Below are 24,363 nucleotides of genomic sequence, written 5' to 3'. Positions count from 1 at the left end.
TCTCTCTCTCTCTCTCTATCTCTCTCTCTCTCTCTCTCTCTCTCTCTCTCTCTCTCTCTCTCTCTCATCCACTCTTCTCTCTTGACCTCACGCGTGGCTAACAAAGAGCGTCGAGTCCGCGATTCACCGATTAATAGAAAACGAAGCGCAAGGTTCACTGAATATGAAACGTAGCTGGCGAAACTTGGCATGCATAATTCGATGCGTTATACATACATGTGTATCGTAGTAATTAGGCTACGTCCTCCTTGGAGTTTTTAGTGTCAATACACGAGAGACGGAACGGCGAGTGCCTCAACTAATAATTATTTCTCTATCGTCATTGACTAAAAATCCGCGGACGTCATACACGACGACGCCATCTAGACTCTTAGCCATCACCGTTCGACAACTTTTTCAGCCTGACAATAAAACGTCTTATTTACTGTTTTTCAGTTTCTCTACGTACGTATCGCGTATCAGTTAAAGAAAACTATAATCGAATCCTGCTGTCTTCTTGAGCTACAAATAGAAACCGTTATAGACACTAGATAGGATACGTGGGCTAACCTCTAAGATAGAAATTAAATCAATCATTGGTTCATCGTCTATTGTGTTCTCTCCAATCTGCATGGAAATTTAATAACGTGGAATTAATTATTATCGGGGTTTCGCAGTCTTGAGTGACCGAGACGAATGCCAAGGACAACATATAGTCGGTTCCGTTATTCAAATTTTTATCAAACCATTATCCGTTTTATTGATATTGAATATGGTTGTCAATGTACGATTACTCTCTCATCGATTAGTTTCGCATAATTTATTTATTGATTTGACTAATGCACGAGTCCTATATATATATCTCTATATAATAGTATCGTCATACACTGAACTCCTAGATCGCGCGGGGGGAATCCCCGAACTTTCCGTAAAATCAAATAAGTTTAATCGTACGATTGGAATTGGTCACGTGACAACATTTCATTTGATCTCTGCACTTAGTACGGACGTTAGGTTACGCGACGACCCAAGTACGCATCTATAGATTATAATAAAGATCAAAAAACGTCAGCAAGTATTCACATCGTATAATTCAGCCTAACAAGAAATAATGAAAGTCCATCGACGATCGTCCAATGATCATGCACAGTATAGAAACGGGATTCTACTACACAATAATGATAAGTGGTTCATGTTCAGCAGTCGAACGCTAATCAAAGCGTTCCTCGTTAAGATACCCAAGTATATATACATATATACCTTTATAAGAACAACGTCCCATACGTCACTGCGTATGATGTATAAATCCCCATAATATTCTTCAACTAATCCAATGGACTGTGTAAAGTCCAATCATCATCGTCTTTGACTGATCGTTTGGTATCAACACTAAAAACAAAACGTTCCGTAGACGAGCCAAGATCGTTCTACCATGGAAGGACGTAGAGCCGACCTCGCTCGGTGAACCAAAATGGCGTCGTTCTTCCATGCAATTTTCACAATTGATTCTTAGCAACCCTTTTCTTTTATTTTCTACTTGCTTCTTTACTCTTTTTTTCTTTCCTTTCTTGCATCGATAATTCTTTTAACGACTCACGTCGACGACGTGACGTTTAACGTGTTCTTATGTCTTTTACACGGAGAAAATATGCCTTGCGTCATTCGCGGTTAGACTTACGATCGATCGAACGTAAATACTATCCCGCCACAAAGGAATCGTCGAATTCTGATTAGAGAATAATTATATTCGACGATCAATACGAAAAACGTGACGTCATCGATCTGCCTCTTGACGAACGTTAATCGCATTCCACGTTATATTTCGTAGTCGAGTACAATTAGGACACCACGCATTTAAATAGCCCAAGTCCCCGCGAAATCTGTATGTCATATATATGTATAGTACGATCTCGAAGATAATCGCTTTTATCGCTATACCCTTATATCTTTTGTTTTTGGTATAATCTTGGCGAAAGAAAAAAAGAAAACATAAAAATAGGATACTTTGTACAAAATACACACAAGTAGCGGTGTAACAACAATTTGCGATAGTTAAATATAATATATATATATATAATATTTTATATATATTTATATATATATGTATACGTCACGTAACCGTTATTATTATATATATATTCACGTGCAATCATTCTTGACACATATCAGTGAATAATTTTCACGTCAGAATTTTATCACGCTATTACCGACAGAGCCACCAGCATACGTATCTGTAGACGTGAGTATATATCCTTTTAATCCTTTGCGCGCTTATCGATTTCTATTCAATTTTCTCTCACACATTCCTCGTCCACGATCTTATTTTTTTATTTTAATTTTTTTTTAATAATATTGGATAATTCATCGATCAATTTATTACGACGCAATTGGTATGCTTGCTTTTGGTATTCATTGTTTCTTTTATTCATTAATAATTTTTTGCCCCTCTTTCTCTCTCGCATAATTATAATAGCTGGCAGATTGTGACAGGTGGGCCCACCTCAATTGCATGCCACATTACTGCTTATTGCGCAACGGCAAGCAAAACTTTATATCGTCAGTGGCGCAACGGGGATTTCAGGAGTCGATGAACATCGAATCCATAGACCTGAACATCGTCTATGAGAAACTGATCAAGCACCTCCGACGTAGGGCGTAACCATGCTGGACTGATCAGAGATGAATAATATGGAATCTGTGATCTTCGAGGATTCGACGTTCCTCGTAATAATTTGGTTTTCATTTAATTTCTCCTTTATTATCATTATATTATTCATTATTATTTACTTTTCTCTCTCTCTCTCTCTCGCTCTCGCTCTCGTTCTCTTTCTCTCTCTCACATGAAATCGCAAATACGGCAGATCAATACTTTTTTTTTAGCGCCGTTCTATACATACGATTTTCGTCTTAACGAATTAATTATTAATCTTTAATCGTTCATAGATATGATTATTGTTTGCGTCAGGGTGAGGCATCTCAAGGCACGCCCACTCCCACGGGACTCAGGACTCTTCATCGTGTCGTTCCTTAGTCCTTCCGACTTTATATGTAACCTATAATGTGCTACTTGGTTAACTAGTTTTACTTCATACTTTTTTGTCCCCTCTCTCTCTCTCTCTCTCTCTCTCTCTCTCTCTCTCGCGCTTCTTTTTTGGTTTGTGTAGCCTCGACCAGTCATACGTTTCCAGTGGTACCACGAGCACCATTGTCGTTCCAGTTTAAATTTCTCTGTACTTTACTGGTACCCAATGGATATGAATATGCATTTGATTTTTGCTTTTTTTTGGAATTACACAAAGAGGGGACTGAAAATTGCTGGTTTCGCGTAATCCAGCGTACGCCAAAAGCTCAAAACGAAATGTACGATAGGTACTACGCGGCGTCACTTTCTACTGACATGCTTGGTGAGAAAAGGAGAATTGGAAATGATACACGTAAAATCATAGAGAACGGTTTGGACATTACGCAATGGCCGTCTCGCGAAAATCTTATTAAAAGCGTACGAACAATTCGCAACGTTGTTCAAGGAAGATCTCGAGTTTCTCGTTATATAATTATTCGTTATTTAAACGGGTTTTTTCCTAAATTTTTTTTCCCTTAAACGAAATTTCGCAGAACTCATTGAAACAGACTTCTTTTTTCTTACTTGTCGTCTTTCCTTATACGGATGCGGACAGGGAAGTTTATTCATCGTCGTTTTTATTTGCTTCATATACAATATACGACGTGGTACAGCATCTTTTTTCTATACGTAGCATCCACGTCATCCTCGAGATCTTCCTCGGTTCTCTTGCGGTCTTAATACGACCGTGATCCCTTAACATTCGTCTCAGCATTGTTTAAGTTCAGCTTACGTGTCACGATTCGTCGTGACGTCTCAGCGTAAACCACTTCGTCGGCAGATCGAGTCATTACCGTCTACATGGATAAACGGTGACGTTACGTACACGACATCCACGAAATACTAAATGAATTGGCTAATCCAGAAGTAGGATCCTTGAGCAATCAGCGAAGGGATTTATGCAAGTTGAGTTCATCCTAAAGTCGAAAACACGTAAACTGCACTTTGTCGTTTGATTCGAATTTCGCTTTTAAAGCGCATTTATTAGTTTCTTTATACTATTGATAAACTTCAATATTCCTGATACTTTCCTCTTCGACGAGATTACCACCCTTTGCGATGGACTTCGTCATTTTGTCACAGATAAAATTCATCAAGGGTGGAAATAATGTAGCCATTCACGCGCGCACGTAACAGTCAGTAAATCCCTTATTATACGTATAGCGGCAATAATAATAATGACAATGACAATATAATAATAATAAATGTATATATATATAACAACGATAAATAATATTTATAATGACCAGCGTGAATTTCACGATACTTTCCACTTCAGCAAAAGCCGCCCTTGTCCCCGAAAACAAGTGAAAAAATTATTTTCGCGAGAGTAGGTAAGTAGGTTGTTGTGTAATTAGGTATTTAGGTAGGTAGGTACGCAAGTACATAGATACATAGAACATAATGCATAATACTGATGATTTAGAAATATTCTCAGAGGACCAATTTATCCTGTTTGTGAACGCACCGGGCGTCCATAGCAGGAATCGCAACGAGGATACAACGATAATTTAAAAATGATAAAAGTAGAAATTGGCTTAGCGAACGAACGAGAGGTATCTAATAGTAATGATAGGTGTAACAACACTAGCAGTAATAGCAGTAGCGGTAATAGTAGGAACGCTACTGGTAGAAGTTTGAGGGTAAGGCCTTGGAAAGGGGAATCAAATTTGACGAGGAATGCAAGAAAAGTCAAGAAGGTAAAAGGTAACCAAAATACGAAATCGAATTGACGAGGAACGGCAATGGTTCACTTGCCCAATCCAAATTTCATGAATATGAGTTCCTTGCCCTTCGACAAGATGTCACCACCGGCGCTCGCTCCGGCCATTTCAGTGAACTTTTGCATGAGATTGGGACCCGTATTCTGTTGGGGTTGCTGTTGCTGCGCCTGAGAGTCTTGTTGCGATTGGGCCTGAGCCGTGGGAATGACCGCCGGTATACCCCTCATAGGTTTACTCGTGCCTTGAGGTCCCTGCATGGAGGGGCCTTGATTTTGTTGTTGGTACTGTTGTCCCTGTTGCTGTTGATACGGTTGATTTTGTTGTTGGAAATTTTGTTGGCCCGATTGTTGATAGCCCTGACCCTGTTGATATCCCTGATTTGGCTGTTGATGCTGTTGTTGCTGTCCGTAGCCTTGATTAGGCTGGTTCTGTTGCTGTTGAGGATATTGCTGCTGTTGTTGTTGCGACTGTTGCTGCTGGTAATCGTGCTGTTGCTGCAGATGCGGCGGCGGACCTTGAAGAGCTCCTGGTACATTACTACCACCGACCCGACTGCCCGCGCCTCTCCCCCTCCCCTGGAATAATTCCACTTTTGTATTTCCATCTTTTCAAACATTTTTTTAACTCTCTTTATCCGGATTCGAATTTTTTTTCTCTGTAACTATACAAACTGACGGCTAGGTACTCGACAGGGCCGTGTCGAGGTAAACGCTCATTTAAGCGCTGTCAAAAAATTATACAGGAATCATATGTTGTCGCATGTGCATACTCTTAAAAAATATATTCAAAAACTGTTCCTGGGCACAGCTTTGGTACTGTTATTGATTAACTAACTAGATATATTTGGAATTCGACTCTTACTACGTGAATAATGAACTTATATCGTTGGTATAATGATAATTGATTGTACCGTGGATTTTTTACCATGAGGACTCACTTCACTGGGATGTTACATACAATATGTATATGTATGCGATATAATGAAGTATGATACTAAATTAGTATTTCTAAGCTTCGTTAGGTACTAGGATCGCATGTTATTATTCTACTTATGTTTAATGGGTAGGTATATGTTTTTTTAGTTGGTATCTAAATATCGTCGAAAATTGTATGTACGATTTGCTTTGGACCAGGCAATACGTATGTCTCAGGTCATACTTAGCAGGCACGAAGTACGAATTGTCGCTTCGTTGACTTATGCTGTGGATGATACTGATGTGGTTTGATGTTCAATGTAAGTGCATAATGTTGTGTCAAGCGTGTACACTCATTAAAAAAACTCGAGCTGCATATTAGAAAGCACTTTGTCATAAAATAGAGCGAAAGTACACGTGGTATAATTATATGAGGACGCGTCAATACAAAAAAATAAATACAATACACGCGACGCTTGAAGTTTTAGACAGAATGCCCATCCTGGAAAAATTATTGGCGGCAGATGTTCTACTGAAAAATGATGAGTAGGTAAAATTAATAAAGTGATATAGGGTTAATATGAATGATATTTGCGTGAAACTTCCGAAGGCAGACAGATAATACAACATGCTTCATAGTTCAGCTTGCACTTAATGCCGTTAGAAGTAATATCGAGTACTTGAAAAAAAGAAACTAAGTACTTTTATCAATACTGTTCCTAAAGGGCAGAAAATAATTTTTAGAAGCGTTAGTTACACTTTTAATTGCTTGGACCATCGAGTATATGAAATCGTATCTAGACGTAGAAAATCAATGGTCGCATATAAGAAACGAGTCGATTGTCAAGAAAATTCGAATAACCGGCAGGAAAATCAGTATTGTCGTATCAAAAGAGGTTAGAAAAAAAAACTCGGTCACTCGTTCAGTAATTTAACAGGTAGTATGGAAAAAACGTCACCGCTAGATCAAAGTCATTCGACTTTTTCGCGTGTGTCTTTATAGATGCTGAAAATCCGAAACACAGTTTCCCAACCAGAGATTAAAATCTCGTCAAAGTGATTGCTCATTACCGAAGGCCGAAATACATTAGACAGAAAATAAAAGGGAACTCCACTATTTTTTGTACTAAAAACTGAAAGAAAAAAGATAGAACGTAAAGTTACGGTAGATTATTACAAGTGAAACTTCAGATCGATTTCCTTGGTGAGACCATTTTGTGACATTGATCGCAAGAGTAGATTACGAGGAGAAAGTGATTGATAGACAGACAGATAAATAGACAGTTTTGAGGTAGAGATTGAGAGCTCGGGGTTTAGGTGCACTCACCTGCTGTTGAAGGTGGGGCGGTACGGACCCCGGACCCTGCTGGTGGGCATTAGGGGGTCCCATGGGACCGCCAGTCTGCGGGTGATTGGGTCCGTGCTGATTGGAGGTGGTTACGGTCGTGTAGCTGTGGTGATTCGCTTGTTGGTACGCTAGATGCGGTGGATTGTTTTGTTGTTGTAGTTGATGTTGTTGTTGTTGTTGTTGTTGGTTGTTCATTAGTGGTTGTTGTTGTTGTTGTCTAGAGTCTAAGTGACAGACAGGGACAGACACAGGCACAATGCAGGCATCTAGCAACAGAGAAGAGAACAGAACCGTGTTGTCATTCATGGCGCACTTCTGGTTTTTCTCTTTTCTTTACTTTACTTTGATCATTCATATCCTTTTTTTGCAAAAATACGTTGTACCAAACGTACCTCGTTCGCCGTTAAATTGCGTACAGGAGGCCGCAGACGCTCCTTAGCAGATGATACTCGATAAGAATTATCAGTAAAAGTTATTTTCAAATTTACCGTAATTTATTTTGAAAAAAATATTTTCTTTATTTTTGGCAATCATCTTATCCATCAACGTCGAGAGTAGAACAAGATGTACGAGCGACTGTTTGTCTCTTTAACGAAACGAGGTACTTTTTCATGTTCAACGGTTAGTAGTGAGATAGTAGATTGGAGGCACGCAATTTCGAGCAGATTTTAGTACAACGAAAAGAAGAGGTCTGAGAGCACATAGAGTAAAGAGTAGTGAGAGGTGCAATGGAGACTAGATGACAGTATTAGAGAGAAAGTAATTTTTTTTTGGCTGAATCCCATAAGAATTATAATTACACAAAAAATTCTTACTTCCCACTGAAACGTCAAATTCCTAAATTATATTGAACAAAGTCTAAAGAAAATTTCATACAAAAATTTTCATAAAACTTTTTTGTCAAACTATTACGTGTAACGTACTCGACTGTACTTCGATAGAGAATAAAGGCACGTTTCTAGATATAGAGTATGCAAGTATAATAAATTTCTCATATCGCGGATAAATTCCACATATTAAATACGTACACATAGTATAGGACAAGTGAAAACGTATGTAAGTTTGATTATTTTGCAGGATATATCAGATTTCTCAGATTTTTATCAGATTTTTCGCGAATAAAATTTATAGAAATGAATATAAAAAAGATTGAATTCACTATTCTTCAGGAAATAATAAGAGTTCGATAAAGGAAGAAAGGCAGAGACGTCACAATAGCGAACCGGCTGTTCCCACGTCAAGAAAAAGTGATAACAGCTCACGCAGATAATTAGATGCGAAGTGGAAAGAAGAGAAGAAAGAATAGAGAAAGGTAACAGCAAAGAGTGAAATGTTTAGTAATTATAAAATAGCACCAGCATGACAACACGACACGAACGACAATCATGTGACACGACGACCACCGACCAGTTCAGGCACACAGAGACAGATCATGTCAATATATAGTATATTTATTATTATATAACAACATGATCATATAGTATACAGTATAGTATAATCGTTCGATAAATAAATATAATGAATGTATAGGCACATATCCATATGCATATATGTATATTTAATTGATATGCATAAACATATGAAAATATACATACAGATAGTAGGAGAGATATGTAATAATAATCATATAATATACGCATATGTATATACATATGCGTACACAGAGAGAGAGAGAGAACAGTTAATGGAGCCTGAGAAAGCTCTGAAAGTTTGAGAATAAACGAAGGAGAAAAGTATTTCATAGAAAACTGAAACATATGATGTATTTAATGATATTTATTTATGTACTTAAAGAGGACACACCGAAAGCAGCTTTGTGTTCTTTGCATTTTTTGTGTGTAATTTGCGGCTCGTGTTCCCTGCAGCAGCATTATGCCGCTTATATGTACTATATAGTATGTTCATTTCTTTTTTCCACGTGTCTTATGAATAATAGCTACGATGATAAATTTTCAATTTAAAGAATCTAATATGACACATGTCTCTTTGTTTCTCGAGGGATCCATTGTCGTAGGGGAATTTTTCGAAGGCCTGCTTGGTCCTCCTATAATTTAAGACTTAGACTGTGCCGAAAAGTGGTTGTTTTCACTATCTTTTTTTTTTCCTTACGTTGCTATACCTGCTCCTGGGAATGTTTCGTAGCTCGTACGAACTATTAGGACATTGTTGCGGATCTGATTCGTTTACGAGTCAAGCAACGGTACAATGTCTATTCTATGTGACATTGGTTACATTGGCCGACAATAAGTTGTACGATTAACCCTTAAAAGACCTATGACATACAGCTGGTTCTTATTTAATTTTGCTAATGAGAGAAATATTTTGTGATTTTTAGTTTTGTTACACTTTTTTTTTACCAAGGTACAAACGTTGCATTTATGTGTAACTCTAAAGAATTTATGCTGCTTCATCAAGTAATTTTTGTTTCAGATAATAATTTGGCAATTGGGTCATTCTCGTTATGGATAATCATTTAAATATGGTCCTCGTAAGGATTAATGATGTCTCTTAGAATAATATAATATTATAGGTGAGGAAATAATAAATAACGATGACTCAATGATATGACGTGGGGCCTGTAGAAGATCCAAAAAGTCTTTGAGGTTTGAGAAAACAACCAGTCGTGGACATGAGCCTTGTGGAAAGGAATTCGTTATAAAAATTATTTGGAGAGTCGTTCGTATCAAACTCTTTGAATCTTTTACGCACAAAATACATACATTATATTGTCATTATACTGTGCGTACTACAGAACATTGCCAGTCAGTGTAATTCAAGTGGGGTATGTATATATATACGTATATGATGATGAATCGGCAAATCGTGTCATTAGTACGATGACCAACAGTTATAAAAATGTTTAATAATATTTAATTGGCCAGCACGATAATCAACTATTGCTGCGACCCTTTCTGTCTGTCGTCTGGCACATTGAGTCTCGTGTCTAGTGTTGCGCTTGACGTCTCTGTTTTCGGTCGCACTGACTCGCATGTCGAATGAAAGATCGGTAACAAAACATACACGGGAGTTCCAGAAAAATGTAATTCTATATATACGTATATATCGGTAAGGAATCCAAGAACCTTTTACGATACACACGTTTCCTTGTCATTAACATCAATATCAGGTAAGTCGAACGGATGAAAACGGATACAAACTTTTAAAAAGAGGACAACACACCTACACGAGTGGTAGAAGTACAAACGACAATGGATTAAATTACACTGATATTCATTGCAAACCCATACACATTAATGTTAACGGTTTTATTGAAAAAAAAATAATACTAGGTACGGATATCGATCAAAGGTGTAAATTAGAATCGGCAAGTAGTCAGCGGGAACGGAAAAGAGACAGATGCTGTATTCTTTGGTTTGAATAATAAAAATGGAGACGATATTGGGAAAGTTGAATGCTTTACCTTTCATACGTCGATGACTTTGCGGAGGCGGTTCCCTGGGTGGCGGTGGTGGTCCTCTGGCACCAGGTCCCTGACCTTGACCAGGTGGTCTCCTATTCCCAGATGGAGGTTGACCTTCACCCTGGCAAGGAGCTTCGGTCAGGAAATTACTGGGTACCAACCCCCGGACGCCGTTGCATTCACCCATGTAGAAACCATCGTCATCCATTTCCCCGTAGACATAGATCTCGTTTCCGGTTTCGAAACTCAGCTCCACTTGCTGTTTAAACGAAGCAATTTTAATATATTATGTAAATTGTCGATCCTCATTTCTATCGAGAAGTGCCTTACATCAGCATCAACGTTGGGCGATAATTTTTGAGGATCATAGTCGTATAGTGCTATCATCTTCTTAACTGGCATATTCGCGTAGATGTCGCCCCATCTGTCACTTTGACCTTGACCTCGTCTTGTTACAGTGCCTTGACCTTGTACTTGACCTTGAATTTGTGTCTGGTCCTTCAACTCCTCAACCATGTTATGTGGCACGTATCCACGTCTACCTCGACACTCTCCCCAATAGAAGCCATCAGCATCTTTCTCCCCGTAAACCTTAAAATCAGAGAAAAGTAATGGTCTTATAAATTGTCATAGAGAAATTACACTAAATGATAAACAGGCTGTATTTCTTTCGTTCTTTAATAAGAATATTCATTTGAAAGGCATTAAAACCTTGATAATGTCGCCTTCCGAGAACGGTAGCTCCTCTTCGCAGCCGTCAGGATTTGGTGACATTGTGGTAGGATCATAATCGAATAGTGCAACGAACCATCTAGTTCTTTTGTTAGCTTGCTGTGCGCCTCCTGGTGGATGATGAGTACCTGGTTGAGCTTGAAGATTACCCCTACCTCTGTACATGTGACCTCTGCCTCTTTGATTCCCTAATAATTATAAAAATGTTAAAACATACTTTCAACTTTATGTATTTGATATACAAGGTTAGACGTATACCTGATTGATCGTAATAAGGATCCTGAGCCCTGGAACCACTTGGAGCTCTACCTGCTCTATGCGCGGCTCCCTGAGGACCTTGCTGAGCACCATATCGACGATGTCCATGATGAGGTGGCATACCGCGAGCTCTTCTGGATGGATCTTCTTCTTCACTATAATTTGCTTCACTCGCAGAATCCTTCATAATTTCGGGTATACCTGCGTGATGGAAATTAATATAGCGTAGGTGCTAAAACCCATGGAGAATCTGTACATTGAGAGTCAAGATAAATCTTACCCATCTGAGAGACGCTCTGTCCAGGATATATTTCCTTATCGGATAAATTTTCATCAGTCTCGATAACGACTTGACCATGTGCATCCACCCTCGTGGCGCCATGCCGCCTCATATGTGGAGGTACAGGTGCACTGGGATATCGCTGACCCATGTTAGAGACTCTGCGATTAGGATCGTCCTGACCCATGTTCTGCTGTTGACCTTGTTCCACTATGTGTGACCCATGCTGCTGTCCGTGCAGATGAGTCCCGCTCCTGAGGACGCTGCAGGGTATCGCCGTGGCACAGCTGTCACCAGACTGACTCTCACGACTCTTAGTCCTGACCGTGATGTGCTTTGGATTAAGACCCATCAGCTTGTGGATGTCGACCAAGGCGTGATCTCCGGTGGGGCTGTCGACGTCGGTGACTTTTTTCCCATCGGCGTAAACCGCATAACCGGTGACGGCCGAACCGTTTAGGGCAACAGGCTGCCAGGTCACTAGCAAAGTGCCGTCCTGCGGTCCAGCCTCCACCTGGCAATACACATTGCATTCTACTATTTTCTACTGTATTCTTTAAGATCATCTACAGGAAGCATGCAATCTTACAAGCAGGCTGTGATTCCTATGTGTGCATTCATTAATAATTATCGAGAATTAGAACCAAGTCAAGAACCGTGGTAGTGATAAAATATTCTGAAGCGTTGCTGCAAAACACTGATAAAGTGCTTAAGTGGTGCTTCTTATTTTTAACCTGGATATCAACCGGAGGATCGGGCAACCCTTTGGGTAGGGTCTTGAAATGGACGTGGCAGGCCAGGTTGTTCGCCGATTGAGCATTTTGGTCCTCGAAGTGTGTCGCCCGAAGATTCTTCGCCTTTACAGTCACTCTGTAAATCGTCGACGGTGCCAGACCAGTGATGGTATGTCTGTACACTCCAGGTTTCACGGTCCTCACTTCCACGTTGTTCACGCAGACCACGTGCTGGTGATTACTGTTACTCGGCAACCAGGATATCACTGCGCTCGTAGCAGTGACGTTCGATGCTTTGACGGCTGTAGGACCCAGGGCTACGTCCTTACCGATGACCATCGTGCATGCAGCATCCCTCGATGTCCTTCGCGAATGTGTCACAGACCGCACGCTTATTCGGTGAGGCTGCTTATCCAAAAGTAACAGTGGATACAGAATGTTAATCTCGCCACTTTTATCTTATTTATTTTTCTGGAGGATGCTCTAGACCGAATAGTTCATTTTAATCTAATACGAACCCTGGTGCTGTCGACTCCTTCGACGAGGGCTCGCGTCCTCTCCGTGGCCTTGACGGTGACCTTGAGCACACCATCCACGTAAACGTGATAAGATTCCAGCTGATGAGGATTCTCAGGGGCTGTCCAGCCGATGAGGACGCTCTTGTTAAGCTGGCGCTCGAGGGTCAGATGCTGGGGCGCCGGAACTAGGTCCGAAAACAGGTAGACTTCTTCAGGGGGAAAAGACAAGACAACCCTAGCTGTAGCTAGAAATCTCTCTCTCTCAGAAAGCCTAAATTCCATCCAATATGTATCTCATACAATGCACGATCATCACTCAGACGCTTCATTGTTGCCAATTAGCCCTTTTCCGATCTCACGTTTCTTTAAAACTGTCTGTTTGTTAATACTTCTTATTTTTATTAAAAATTAATGACAATTATCGAAACTGACTGTCTTTTCCAGTAGAAAACGTTAATTCATAATCAGCATTTAATAACATTCCACATTCATGCTCGATATCACTTTGGATATTTTTTAATACAAATTTATTGCAAGTTTGACCATTATTATTTATCTGTTTTATTCCGATTATTGACGATATAAACAACCCTTGCACTACCAAGTGATGTTCTTATGTAGATAGTGGTAACTCGGGACAATCATTTACTGGGTTTTTTATTATACTTATTTTCGTTTATTTATACGTACTTGTTGTCAGGTATACAAGAGTACTCTTTGAGGACCTGGTGCAAAACTTGTATGAGTATTAATTATTCAAGTATCCAGTTACACATCGAATTGACATTAGGCACATTTAGCATCAGCTACGAACTACGCGTACGTTGTACTACGTAGTGATCAAGCGATGATCCAAAGTCTTTATGGCATTGAATGACTGATCAGTCAAAATACCATTGAGCTATCTACTTTTTAAATCTAATTCTAAGCAAGAAATTATAACTCCCTGGTAATGCAAGGATCAGGCTACTTAATAAATGTCTGTATGTTTTTCTAAAATTCATTTTAATTTCTACGGTTCCTATCTGACCGCGCCCAGTCAATCAAACTTTAGATACGATTACTAACATGATTCTGACTATTTGCTACATCTGTGTATACCTATATATAAATTAGTAACACTGTAGAATCGAGCAGTCGTCGCAGCTCTTATAAAATCGACCGTTCATTGCGAAAAATGAATTAATAGCTGAGTCAGGTGAAAGTAGTAAACAATAATTAAGTAATTTACGTGCAGCATGCACATATATGAATTGTTATATGTATATCAAAGAGGAGTCTAAGATATGAAATAATAGGAAATATCATTGTTCAATATCCAATTTGATGAAAAGAAAAGTTCGATTTGACAGATGGAGAGCAAACATTTTTTTTATTGTTGAAAAAACATAAGAGAATTTTCGAATTTCTTAACACTTCAGGAAAAGAAACATAATAAATAAATAATGATGACAACTCCACATGAGAAAATCCTCAAAATTGCGGCTCTTAATAATGAAATCAACAGTCTGATAAAACCATATAAAAATTACATGCACGAGACACCAATACCAACCTGGCGGTTCTTGTTCATCCTCATCCGCAATATTATCCAGTTCTGCGTATGCAGACAATTCCGCCTGCCGATTTCTGTTACCTTCCTCGAGAGCAGCTAATTCCAAGTCAATGTCTTGCAGATAGCACTAAAGTAAAGAACATAAAAGCATTTCCTAAAAACTAGTGCCTTCAACAAGAAACGCTGCGTCAAATATACACATATATACGTTCAGTCTCACCTGGGGAATATTAGTGGAGGCTGCATCGTCAACATCCCTGAGTCCAAGAACAGCCTGATGAAATTCGAGAAGATCGTCGCCGACGAGTTTCTGCACGAAATTAGCCGGGACGTGTCCCCTTCTGCCGTCAAGGGTCTCAGCATCGAGAAAACCATCCTCGTCAGGTTGACCCCAAACAAGGAGATAATCGCCACCCTGAACAGGCAACTCGGCCTCGGGATTCTCATTGGGCGAATGTTGAAAGGGCTCGTAACTAAATCTTGCAATGTATACGTAACAGCGTCCCTTTCCAGGTATATCCAGCATATCAACCTGTCCTTCAGGTACAATTGTGTCACCGGTGAGACGATCCAGAGGATTGGTAAGTATACCGGTGGGTATCTTAGGCATCTGCCTAGGTCCCAGGAAATGATGACCCGTAGTGACCGTAGCGGTCGGTGAGCTCTCTCTCAAACTTTGTTGTATTTGCTGTATAATCGCTTGTTGTTGAAGTTGATTGGCTTGTGATTGGGCGGTGAACTGTTGTATTGCATGTAGAGGATCCCCAATGGCTTGTAGCAAGCCTCCTGAAGGTGTTCCTGAAGCGAGAGTGCACGTGTAATAATATCTGTTGAATATCTTAGATCTAGCTTAACCTAGGATAGATACCTGAGCTAACACCTGACGTGCTGTAAGCATTGGTCCCAACAGTGGAATAATTAGGCCCGGCCGTGGAGAAGGTGCTCTGACCGCTGGAGAAAGGAAGCACAGGTTGCGACGTATTCGACAGGTTGCCCAGTGTCGAATGAAAGGACGTCGTGGAGTATGGTGGTAACGATGCTAACGTAGTCTGCGGGATGTTCGTATGAGGGGCTGAGAAGTTGTGATGGACGAGTTTGGTTCCGTAGCTCGTTACTACAGAATTATATGTCCCATTGTGATGAGGTGCCATTGATAAATTTGGATACGTTGTGGTCTGTTTGTGAATAATTATTTGATTAGTTAACATATTAATTACACTGGGAACAGTAATAGATGAAATGGTGCAGAAAATTTCAGAATAATAATCACCTGTTGAGTTCCGTTCAGTTGGTAATTCTGATTGGGCTGATTAGGCTGACTGTAATGTGGCATTACGTTTTGGGTAGCTAACGTCATGTAAGATGACGAGGCCGGATGTTGAGGCTGCTGTTGCTGCATCGGTTGCTGATACGTTTGCGTATGAGGATAGGTCTCCTGATACTGATTACTCGAATAGTGGGTGTGCGCTTGTTGCTGCTTTTGCTGCGAAGGTAGAGCACCTTGCGAGTGAGAACTCGAGAGCTCGTGTTGTTGTTGCTGTTGTTGCTGCTGCTGGTGGTGCTGCTGATATTGCTGAAGTTTCTGTTGGAACGCAGGTTGTGATTGGCTCGTTGACAATGAAGGAGCCGGTGGAATTGGCTCGCTGACATGGTAAAGTGGACCGTTTGGTGTCAATGGTGGACAACCAGGCATCATAGGTGTTAATGGCATTGGCGAGCCTGCATACTGTTGTAAAATATAAAAATATATAAAGTATTCAATATATTCATTGTGCAACTTTTAAGTCTTAGCTAATAACGTGCCTGTGGTGCCTGCGATGGTAGACCCAGGTTCAGGGCATGCGGATGAGGAAGATGCTGATGCTGATGCTGACCAAGATTAGGAAGGTTCTCCGAACTCGATCTTAGGATGTTCTGACTGGCTGATGGCGGCTGAGTCGTCACGGTACCTCTCGAATGGTCCAGCTCGTGCAGAATCCTGCTGGCACTGGTTTTACTTAAGCTGAGTAAGATCATCTTGAGTGTGACGCAATATGGCGCTATTATGGATCATATCTAGACACGCGCACCGGTTACCAAGTCTTGGACAATTGATCTACCGGTGGGAATGTCCTGGCTCACCTATTGTCCTGCTCTATTTTGGCTATGATTCTGTCGATCTCAGATCCTGCAGGTGGCCACGTTGATGTGGGGATGTTGGCTGAGGACACGTGACTGGAACTAGTTGGTCCTCTACTCCTGGCACGCCTTAGGCTCGTCAACTCCAGTGACAACTCCTCGTGTTTCACTACTTGCAGTTCGATCTTCTTTTCCAGCTCACGGATCTTCGACTGCAGTGCCTCTACCGATTCTGGACCTTGGTATCGACCTGCTATCTTCTCGCGCAGCTGAGATTGTGTCTCTGCATGCTGTTTTTCCAGTTCTGCCCGACGAGCTTCCGTCTCTCGCATTTGCTGTACGACACGATAAAAAATTACAGATTAACTGGAATTCTTAGAAAAATTTGATTCACTGCTTAATATAGACAATGACACTAATTACATTATTCAATTAATTAATTCATAGTTAAATATTTGACATCTACTTTAATGAAGTCTATTAAATTCATGGAGTCACAAAGAAATCCAATTTGATGGATGGCAAGGCAGTAACTCTCTAAAAAAAAAGTCCTATCTTTGATTAATAGTCCTTAGGGATTCTGATCTTGACCAGTGAACCAGGTTAGTGAGGGCACGCGCCCTGTTAATAACAGAAAGGATGAAGGAGAGAGAGAGAGAGAGAGAGAGAGAGAGAGAGAACAGAAAAAGAGGATCAGATAAAACAAATAAAAAAGTATCCTTTGTAGTACCAGTACCAGAAGGAAAGCTTGCCAAACCTGCTTTCTAGCAAAGAGTATCAGTTTAACTAAAAGAGGTCAGAGGCCAATCTACTCTTCCGTACAGTTTAATATTTAATCTCTTCGAACTTCTCACTCTATTTTGTGCTCGATCGCGACGCACTCATCTATTCCCATACAGCCCTTAAATCTTCATTGCACCCAGTACCATGCGCTTTATTCGTTCTAGGTCAATATACTTGCTCCAGTCTTTCATTTCCGAAATTCATAATACAGAACTTGTATATCTTACCTCGAGAATCGTTTCGAGGACGGGGTCCTGCATTATGGTATTTCTTGTAGAGGTGGCCCCAACAGCAGATCCGGTACCCTGCAGCTGTGGAGCCTGAGGTGCCGTGGTTCCGCCACCTCCAACACCACAGCACTGCAAAACCACTGGACTATGAGTTTCTCTCCGCGTTATCAGGTACTATGATACTATCAGTCTAGCATAGCTGGAAGCTCTATCTTAATTAATTGGATGCCACTCCAGGTCTGCAACATGGCAGATCCGGCCTGGCCGACCTCAAGGATACACCGCGGTGAGGATACCATGTGACGTGACACATTAACAACATGATACTAGCTCTGATGAATCTATTATAATGGTATAGGATGTCTGAGAATGTTCCTGATGTACCAGAAAATCTCGTGAGAGCACTGATGATTTCCTCAGAACGGATAAGCGCCAACCACTTGACCCTTTACCAATCCCTCGTGCTGTGCCTCGTTTGATGAATTCTTAAAAAGTTTGATTCACCAATTGACCCCTATGCCAGTAATGCAAGATAAGGAAATATACGATGACGGCTATGTACGAGGGATAACATTTTTTTTTTCATGAAATTGATGATTTTTTATATTTTTGTTTTTTAATTTATTTCGTTCTCTTTGAAGTGAATCAACTTTATTCCTCCTTTGCGCGGATCTTCAATGCACAGTGCTTTGTATAGGTAACCAAAGTTTCTAATAGTTTCGAACAGTCTCTAATAGAGGGAAATTAGTTTAGACACAAGTTGGGTATGGCACAGGGCACTGTTTCCATGTAAAAGTTTTAATACACTTAAAATTTACGAAACGATCTTATCGGATACCATCCAAAAGATTATAATAGTATTCCAATTTCATTTAGGATAAGATTACAAGATATATGTGTATTTATACATATAATAAATACTGAAACTCATTGAGAATCTAGGATGAACGAAACTATTGTAAGTATCTATAAATCGTGTTCATAATTAATGGTAATTGATGAGACTTATCTATTGAAAAATCATTGACACTGATAAGCTAATTTATATATTATTACTCATACGTACAGCGTGAGATGGAATGTCTGCTATTTAGGAGGAGTAAAATGGAGGCGCCCTGGCAGTTTTAAAAATCAATTTTCTTCGAGATTAGCGGCCACCGGTTCGTGTCAAGGGACTCTTTAATAAAAATTTCAACACGTTGATATAAGTCAACTCCAAATAATTAACAAGACTGTTTAACATCACTCGACAGCTGGATTACCAATTAACACGTCCCGGCAATTATTTTAGACTGGCTGATATCCCCTCTTAGGACGAACTCATAATTGACGATGATTTATAATAATTACTTTGAGCTTTAACATTTATTTTGACCAGTGACTAGTGAGTTATCTATAGTACAGTCGGACGTGATGCAAATTAATTTATTACGGACAATCAAACGGATTTATGAATTCGGAGTAGATTTTCCTGTGCTCTAAAGTCCGGCTGGTTTATTGCGAATATAAATGGTACAGTTTCCAAAATCGAAAGATGAGTATGAAGAGCAAGCTGGGAAATTTTCTATTTGATTTTGAACCATAAAAAAATGCAGCAGAGATCTCGGGAAAATGAAAGGTGATTCAACCTTGATTCAACGTAACTTCCGGGAAGAAGCCTTTTTCACTGTCACTAAAAATCTCACACATACATATGTCTGGAAGTACCGTAATTTTTTTTTAACGAATCACAATTATTTCGTCTTATTAACGTACTGATCTCATTTAACGTACAATTCGAATAACGTTTTTTTAGTTTTAAGTAATGCGTATGGATTTAGTCACTGGTTTGCAGGGTCGTGTAGTACCGCAAGAGAACCCTGCTCGAGGTGCCACCAAGAAAAAGTGAAGGATCCTTCAGTGGAATCGGCCATAACTGTTCCGAGCGCTAACTTCAAATTGTCATTTGAAATATCTCGAAATTCTCAAAAGTGATAAAAGAAAAAAAGACTCCTTCGAAAATTTATTTTTTGTTGATACACGGATGTTATGTTAACTATCGGTGCATAAAAAAATCTCTGAATACCAAATACCACATTAGACTGAACGACGTGGTTATAAAAATGCGAAAAATGTACTGATATCTAATTTGTGATATAAATTATGAAAAAAATATATAATACTCTTGTTAAGTAATATATTTACATTGATGTAAGGAGTACCTACCGGATTGAACCGTAACGTATCGACTGGACAGTAAAACATGGATACACGTTTATCACAGTTTATTAGTTAGAGAAGACTAGAAAGAGAGATTCTTATCTTGAATGAAAAAAAAAGTTTAGAGATATTATCTTCCGTTTACGTATCACGATGAGCCGAGTGTGCGGTATGCGAATCTATACTGTCGTCATGAAATAATAAGCTTTGAGTAAAAATCAGGACCAAGCCCGGCAATAGTTCCGGGGGCCCGAAGTAATAAGTACGGCACTGCTTATTGATCACCACCAAAGGTAGCCAGTATACATATACACGGCGAGCTCACGGCACACCACCGAACTATAGCAGGATTACCACCACTGCTTGGACCACGAGCACGACACGAGCGTAACACCACCGGAGCACAACCGGAGCACCAGCACAACCACCAGGGGCAGGAAGAATCAGGAACCGGATTATTTATGGTTAGGTGTATCACGGGGGACATTGACACTCAAGGGCGCAGCATTTTCCTTGGCGATGACACCCTGGCCAGGTTCGCAATTCTCATAAGTAATAATCCAAGTAAGAAATGTCATCTACGAGGAGAACCTGGACGGGGTTCTTTCTCCATTCTGATGTTGGTCTCTCTCTCTCTCTCTTTCTCTCCCCCCTCTCTCTCTCTCTCTCACTCTCGCTTCCCTTTCGCTCTAGCTCATTCGCTCGCTCTCTTCCTTTTCTCTTTCACTCTCTTTCTTTCAACGATGGATATGGACTTACGATGACCGAGTTGAAGGGATTGTGGCAGGCCAGGGCTGCTGCTGCTGGTCGAGTCCTCGGCGCGAGTTTTCACTGGGTTATCATCCCGAACACCCCAAAGATCTGTTCGGCCGTGGCAGGCAGGGCTGCTGGAGTCAGGATAGGGGTGGTGTGCCGAGCCCAAGGAAGGGATCCGCGGTTGGTTAAGTGGGGAAGAACAGCGACGTCGGGGTGGCGCCCATGTCGTGGTGGGGAACGCTCAGCCAGATATGGGTCACTCTTGGATCGATGACGCTTTGCTTGGCAGCTACACGGGGGTGTAGCTTTCACAAAAGACCAATCAATACGTGCGCCAATCTCCAATATCTCCCTCTTTACTCCTTTCTCTACTTTCCTTCTTTCCACCGTTCCTTCTTTACTTCCACCCATCGTTCTTTCTTCTCTTCCTACTCTTCCTCGACCTTTCCCTTATTTACTTTTATTACTTCCACATCTTTCTCTACTTGTGCGGTCCTATCAATAGATTTAGTGGAAGCTTAGAGCACATTTTAGAATATATTTAGAACAAGTTGGAAGTTCATTTCGTCTTATATATATATCCTTATCTGAAGATATCCTAACAATACGTTCACATTTCTTACGTCATTCTCAGACACAATTGTTTTAATTTTTTTTTTAGATGAGCTCTTCATTTCTAGAACAATTATGGAAAATTGAGAAAATATATTTCACATAAATGATGTAACCCGATTGAAAAATCTCCTATATATTTAGTACAATTTTTTTCTTATTATAGTTTATAATTAATTTTATATCCAAATTTTATTCTTGACCGGATTCTCTACATCCGTTTTCAACGATCCATTCTAATTCCTAAAAATATCAAAGGACCAAGGGTCCGACTGCGTGGGTATCCAGCTCGAAAATCACGGTCGTCAAGGCGCAGCCGCGTTCGACGTCGACGTCGTGACGTCACGTTTTATTCGTGGTACCACCCGACGCCCGTCGGGTTGTACGCGCTTATCAATGAACGTACGACGCCTCTGGCGGAGCTTGTTCCTCCACTAGTAGCAGCGAACAACCCTCCGAGCCTCCCCTGCTTTACACTTATACCACTACCGACCGAGTACTGCCCTTTGTTCCCCTTCAGCCCTGACCTCCGTCGGATTCCTGCGCCCATATGTCTCCACTTAACTCTATCATATTAACGTTAATTCCATCGAAAAGTTCGTTCAAATTGGTCGAGCCATCAAGGCGAACGTTTTTGCTACAAGAGCCAAAAGCATCGAATGAGGAAAAAAAACGATTTGGCTTACCTAACCTATATCGTCATTTTATCGTATATGCCATCCCGATCATTTTATTCCTGCTATTCTGCCATTGAGAATTTAGCTTCTTTCTCCATCTCTGTCGTTTTCCTTCATTTTTTCATTATTCTTTTTTTTAATCTCCATCGTCCGTCTGAACCGATCCAATTATCGGTAAATACCTCGTCGCACACGTGTGTGTCGCCTTTCTGCCAGAAAGCTTGAAAAGCTTATTTTCTTTACTCTTATTTCCAAGGGTTTTTCCTAGTTATATATCTATCCACTACGTATGTATTTAATCACGTGTGTAATATCTAATTACGTGCTGGTCGAAACTAGGTCATCCCGACGCTTATCGAATACTGTTAGATAATTCGTCAAACGTTATTAATATATTGTTGTTTTTTTTTCTGTGTCGAGTGTGAAAAATGCGATTCTCACTATTCGGTACTATCGTAGTGACACTTTGGAGGTTAATGATTTCACTCGTGAGTGAACGTATCCTGTTCTTGAAAATACATCCCAGATTTTTTTGCAAGGCATTGTCATGTGCCTACGAAAGATTTTCAATGCCTCCAGGCATTTTTAATCTGTTCCTGCAACGCGAGGAGGAATTTGCGCGAAAGAAAAAATGAAGGACAAAAGAGGGAACAGGAAAAGAAAGTGATTAAAGGATATACGTGACGTTCGTTCTTCCTCTTTGTAATCCTTTTATTATCACCGTGTCATTGTCAGTATCAATTAATTTATCAGAAATTAATTTTACTCCTAGTTTACGCCTAGTTACTTTTTGGTATGCTTGAGTCAAACATTAAATTTTTATTTATTACAAAAAATTTAAACAAGGATTTGTGCAACAGTTAACGACAACATTGTATGTACATCCAACGAATTATTCAGTAACATATATTTTACTTTGTGCAAATATATATGTATATATAGAAAGTATACAGTGAATCGTGATAAGTTGAAGTAATTTTCTGTAGATAACAGTAATCCCTACATGATTCTTTAGAAATTCTATGCATGTCAAGTTTAGCCATTGGCGATTAGATTTAATGACATCTATGTACGTTTGTTCCAAAGGAATGTTTTTTTATTCCGGGTGCAATAGTATTCTTCTAGCTAACCAAGTCTTTAATCTAGTTTCATGCTCAAGCGTACTATATCGTACCGGTAGTGTATTGCTGAAGTCACTATAAATACTATACCAACCGATTTAGTTCGATCGCTCTAATTTATTAAAAGTGTCGAGGATTCCATTATTTGTGTATCATCGTGTCACTATAGACACAAAAGGTCAAGACAATGGATGTCAAAAAAAATTATGTTGAAAATTCTTTTGTAAGAAATTAATAAAATGGAAATGTAATTTTTATTTTAATAAAAAAAAATTAGAATTGCCATTATTTAAAAGAAAGTTATTTTTGACTAAAAAACGTAGCAAAGATATTTTATAAATATTTAGTAGTATATTATATTAGGTCGAGTCGTAATTAACTTCTGTTTCTGGGAATAAATTTTAGCAATGTATTTTTTATCTTAAAAACACATGATACTCCACATATCAGAGTTTGTTTTAAGCAAATAAGTGTCCCTCAGTCTTATCACAACAGTGGCAGAATGATTACGATATAATTGTTGATTATTTTATTGACGAATAAAATTGCTATGTTAAAACGGAAATTATCTATAACTCGACCTAATAATTTATAAATGATATTAACAATAAACAATAAATGCAAACAATAAACTGACATAGGTACTCGTAACATTGTCATTATATTTTGATTGTTTCATTTTCCATCTATGTAAAAAAATTCGATCGATACAACTGTGTTGATTACAAAAACGTACGTGCCGTTATGTCAATGAAAGTATTGCACGTAATGAATATAACCTATATAATTTTTGCTAAAAGGATCGTATCAGTGTTATAAAGTTCCAGGAAGCACGATAAGCAATAAAACACCATTTATATTTTGTACATTTCATAAAATAATTCTTAACATGTTTTTGTTATCAAAAGTCAACGAGACAACAATCCATTAGCATTATCACTAGTACTTTATTCCCATGGCAATCTCAATTCAGAGTAAAAGTAAATCGATATTATATGGGTCGTTGCATAAAAAATAAAAAACAAATAAGTACTGTTTATCTCTGTTATAATGATATCTAGCTATGTTATTTTTAATCGTCATCGTATCCTTTCTGGAAGTCCAAGAGATCTTTCAAAACCTAACAGTCCCATCCAGGATGAGCAGGAGTGCACGAAAAGTATATATTTAAGGCATAAACTTAACTTTTATACGGGTAGTAAAAATACATCGTGCACTTGCGCGTCACGTCCACTACGTGATTCGTTTTGTATCGTCCCACCGGTCGTGGCCGTTTCTGATTC

General features: G+C 39.5%; 1 protein-coding gene across 13 annotated transcripts; it reads right to left on the bottom strand.

Moving 5' to 3' along the window:
- Window positions 1-784: 784 nt before the first annotated feature.
- On the bottom strand, window positions 785-24,211 carry LOC107266706 (RIMS-binding protein 2). Of its 13 annotated transcripts, none has more exons than XM_025084082.1 (18): window positions 20,674-24,211; window positions 19,921-20,016; window positions 17,713-17,844; window positions 16,706-17,037; window positions 16,388-16,586; window positions 15,855-16,310; window positions 15,453-15,759; window positions 14,805-15,382; window positions 14,585-14,711; window positions 13,030-13,238; window positions 12,512-12,916; window positions 11,778-12,291; window positions 11,498-11,698; window positions 11,219-11,427; window positions 10,838-11,098; window positions 10,508-10,766; window positions 7,066-7,352; window positions 785-5,399 (listed from the first exon to the last, which is right to left on the bottom strand). In XM_025084082.1, the coding sequence occupies exons 2-18, from the start codon at window positions 19,957-19,959 to the stop codon at window positions 4,851-4,853; spliced, it is 5,064 nt and encodes a 1,687-aa protein (XP_024939850.1). In that variant the 5' UTR covers window positions 19,960-20,016; window positions 20,674-24,211; the 3' UTR covers window positions 785-4,850. The 13 variants fall into 13 exon arrangements, with proteins under 13 accessions (XP_024939850.1, XP_024939852.1, XP_024939851.1 ...); XM_025084084.1 differs by having other exon boundaries at window positions 13,030-13,214; XM_025084083.1 differs by having other exon boundaries at window positions 16,388-16,571.
- Window positions 24,212-24,363: the final 152 nt, after the last annotated feature.

The sequence above is a fragment of the Cephus cinctus genome, unplaced genomic scaffold (assembly GCF_000341935.2).
Source record: "Cephus cinctus unplaced genomic scaffold, Ccin1 Ccin1_scaffold0330, whole genome shotgun sequence".
NCBI classification, from domain to species: domain Eukaryota; kingdom Metazoa; phylum Arthropoda; class Insecta; order Hymenoptera; family Cephidae; genus Cephus; species Cephus cinctus.
Note: the sequence above shows the minus strand (reverse complement) of the source record. Positions and strands in the feature narration are given on the sequence as shown.

What these genes read in the sequence shown, in the direction of transcription:
- LOC107266706 (XM_025084082.1), bottom strand. Translation starts at nt 19,959, where the DNA reads ATGTTTTACTGTCCAGTCGATACGTTACGGTTCAATCCG. An exon ending in AACTGAACGGAACTCAACAG is followed by an intron (nt 15,760 to 15,854) that starts GTGATTATTATT and finishes ATTCACAAACAG; the next exon opens with ACCACAACGTATCCAAATTT. An exon ending in TCCTTATTACGATCAATCAG is followed by an intron (nt 11,428 to 11,497) that starts GTATACGTCTAA and finishes TATAATTATTAG; the next exon opens with GGAATCAAAGAGGCAGAGGT.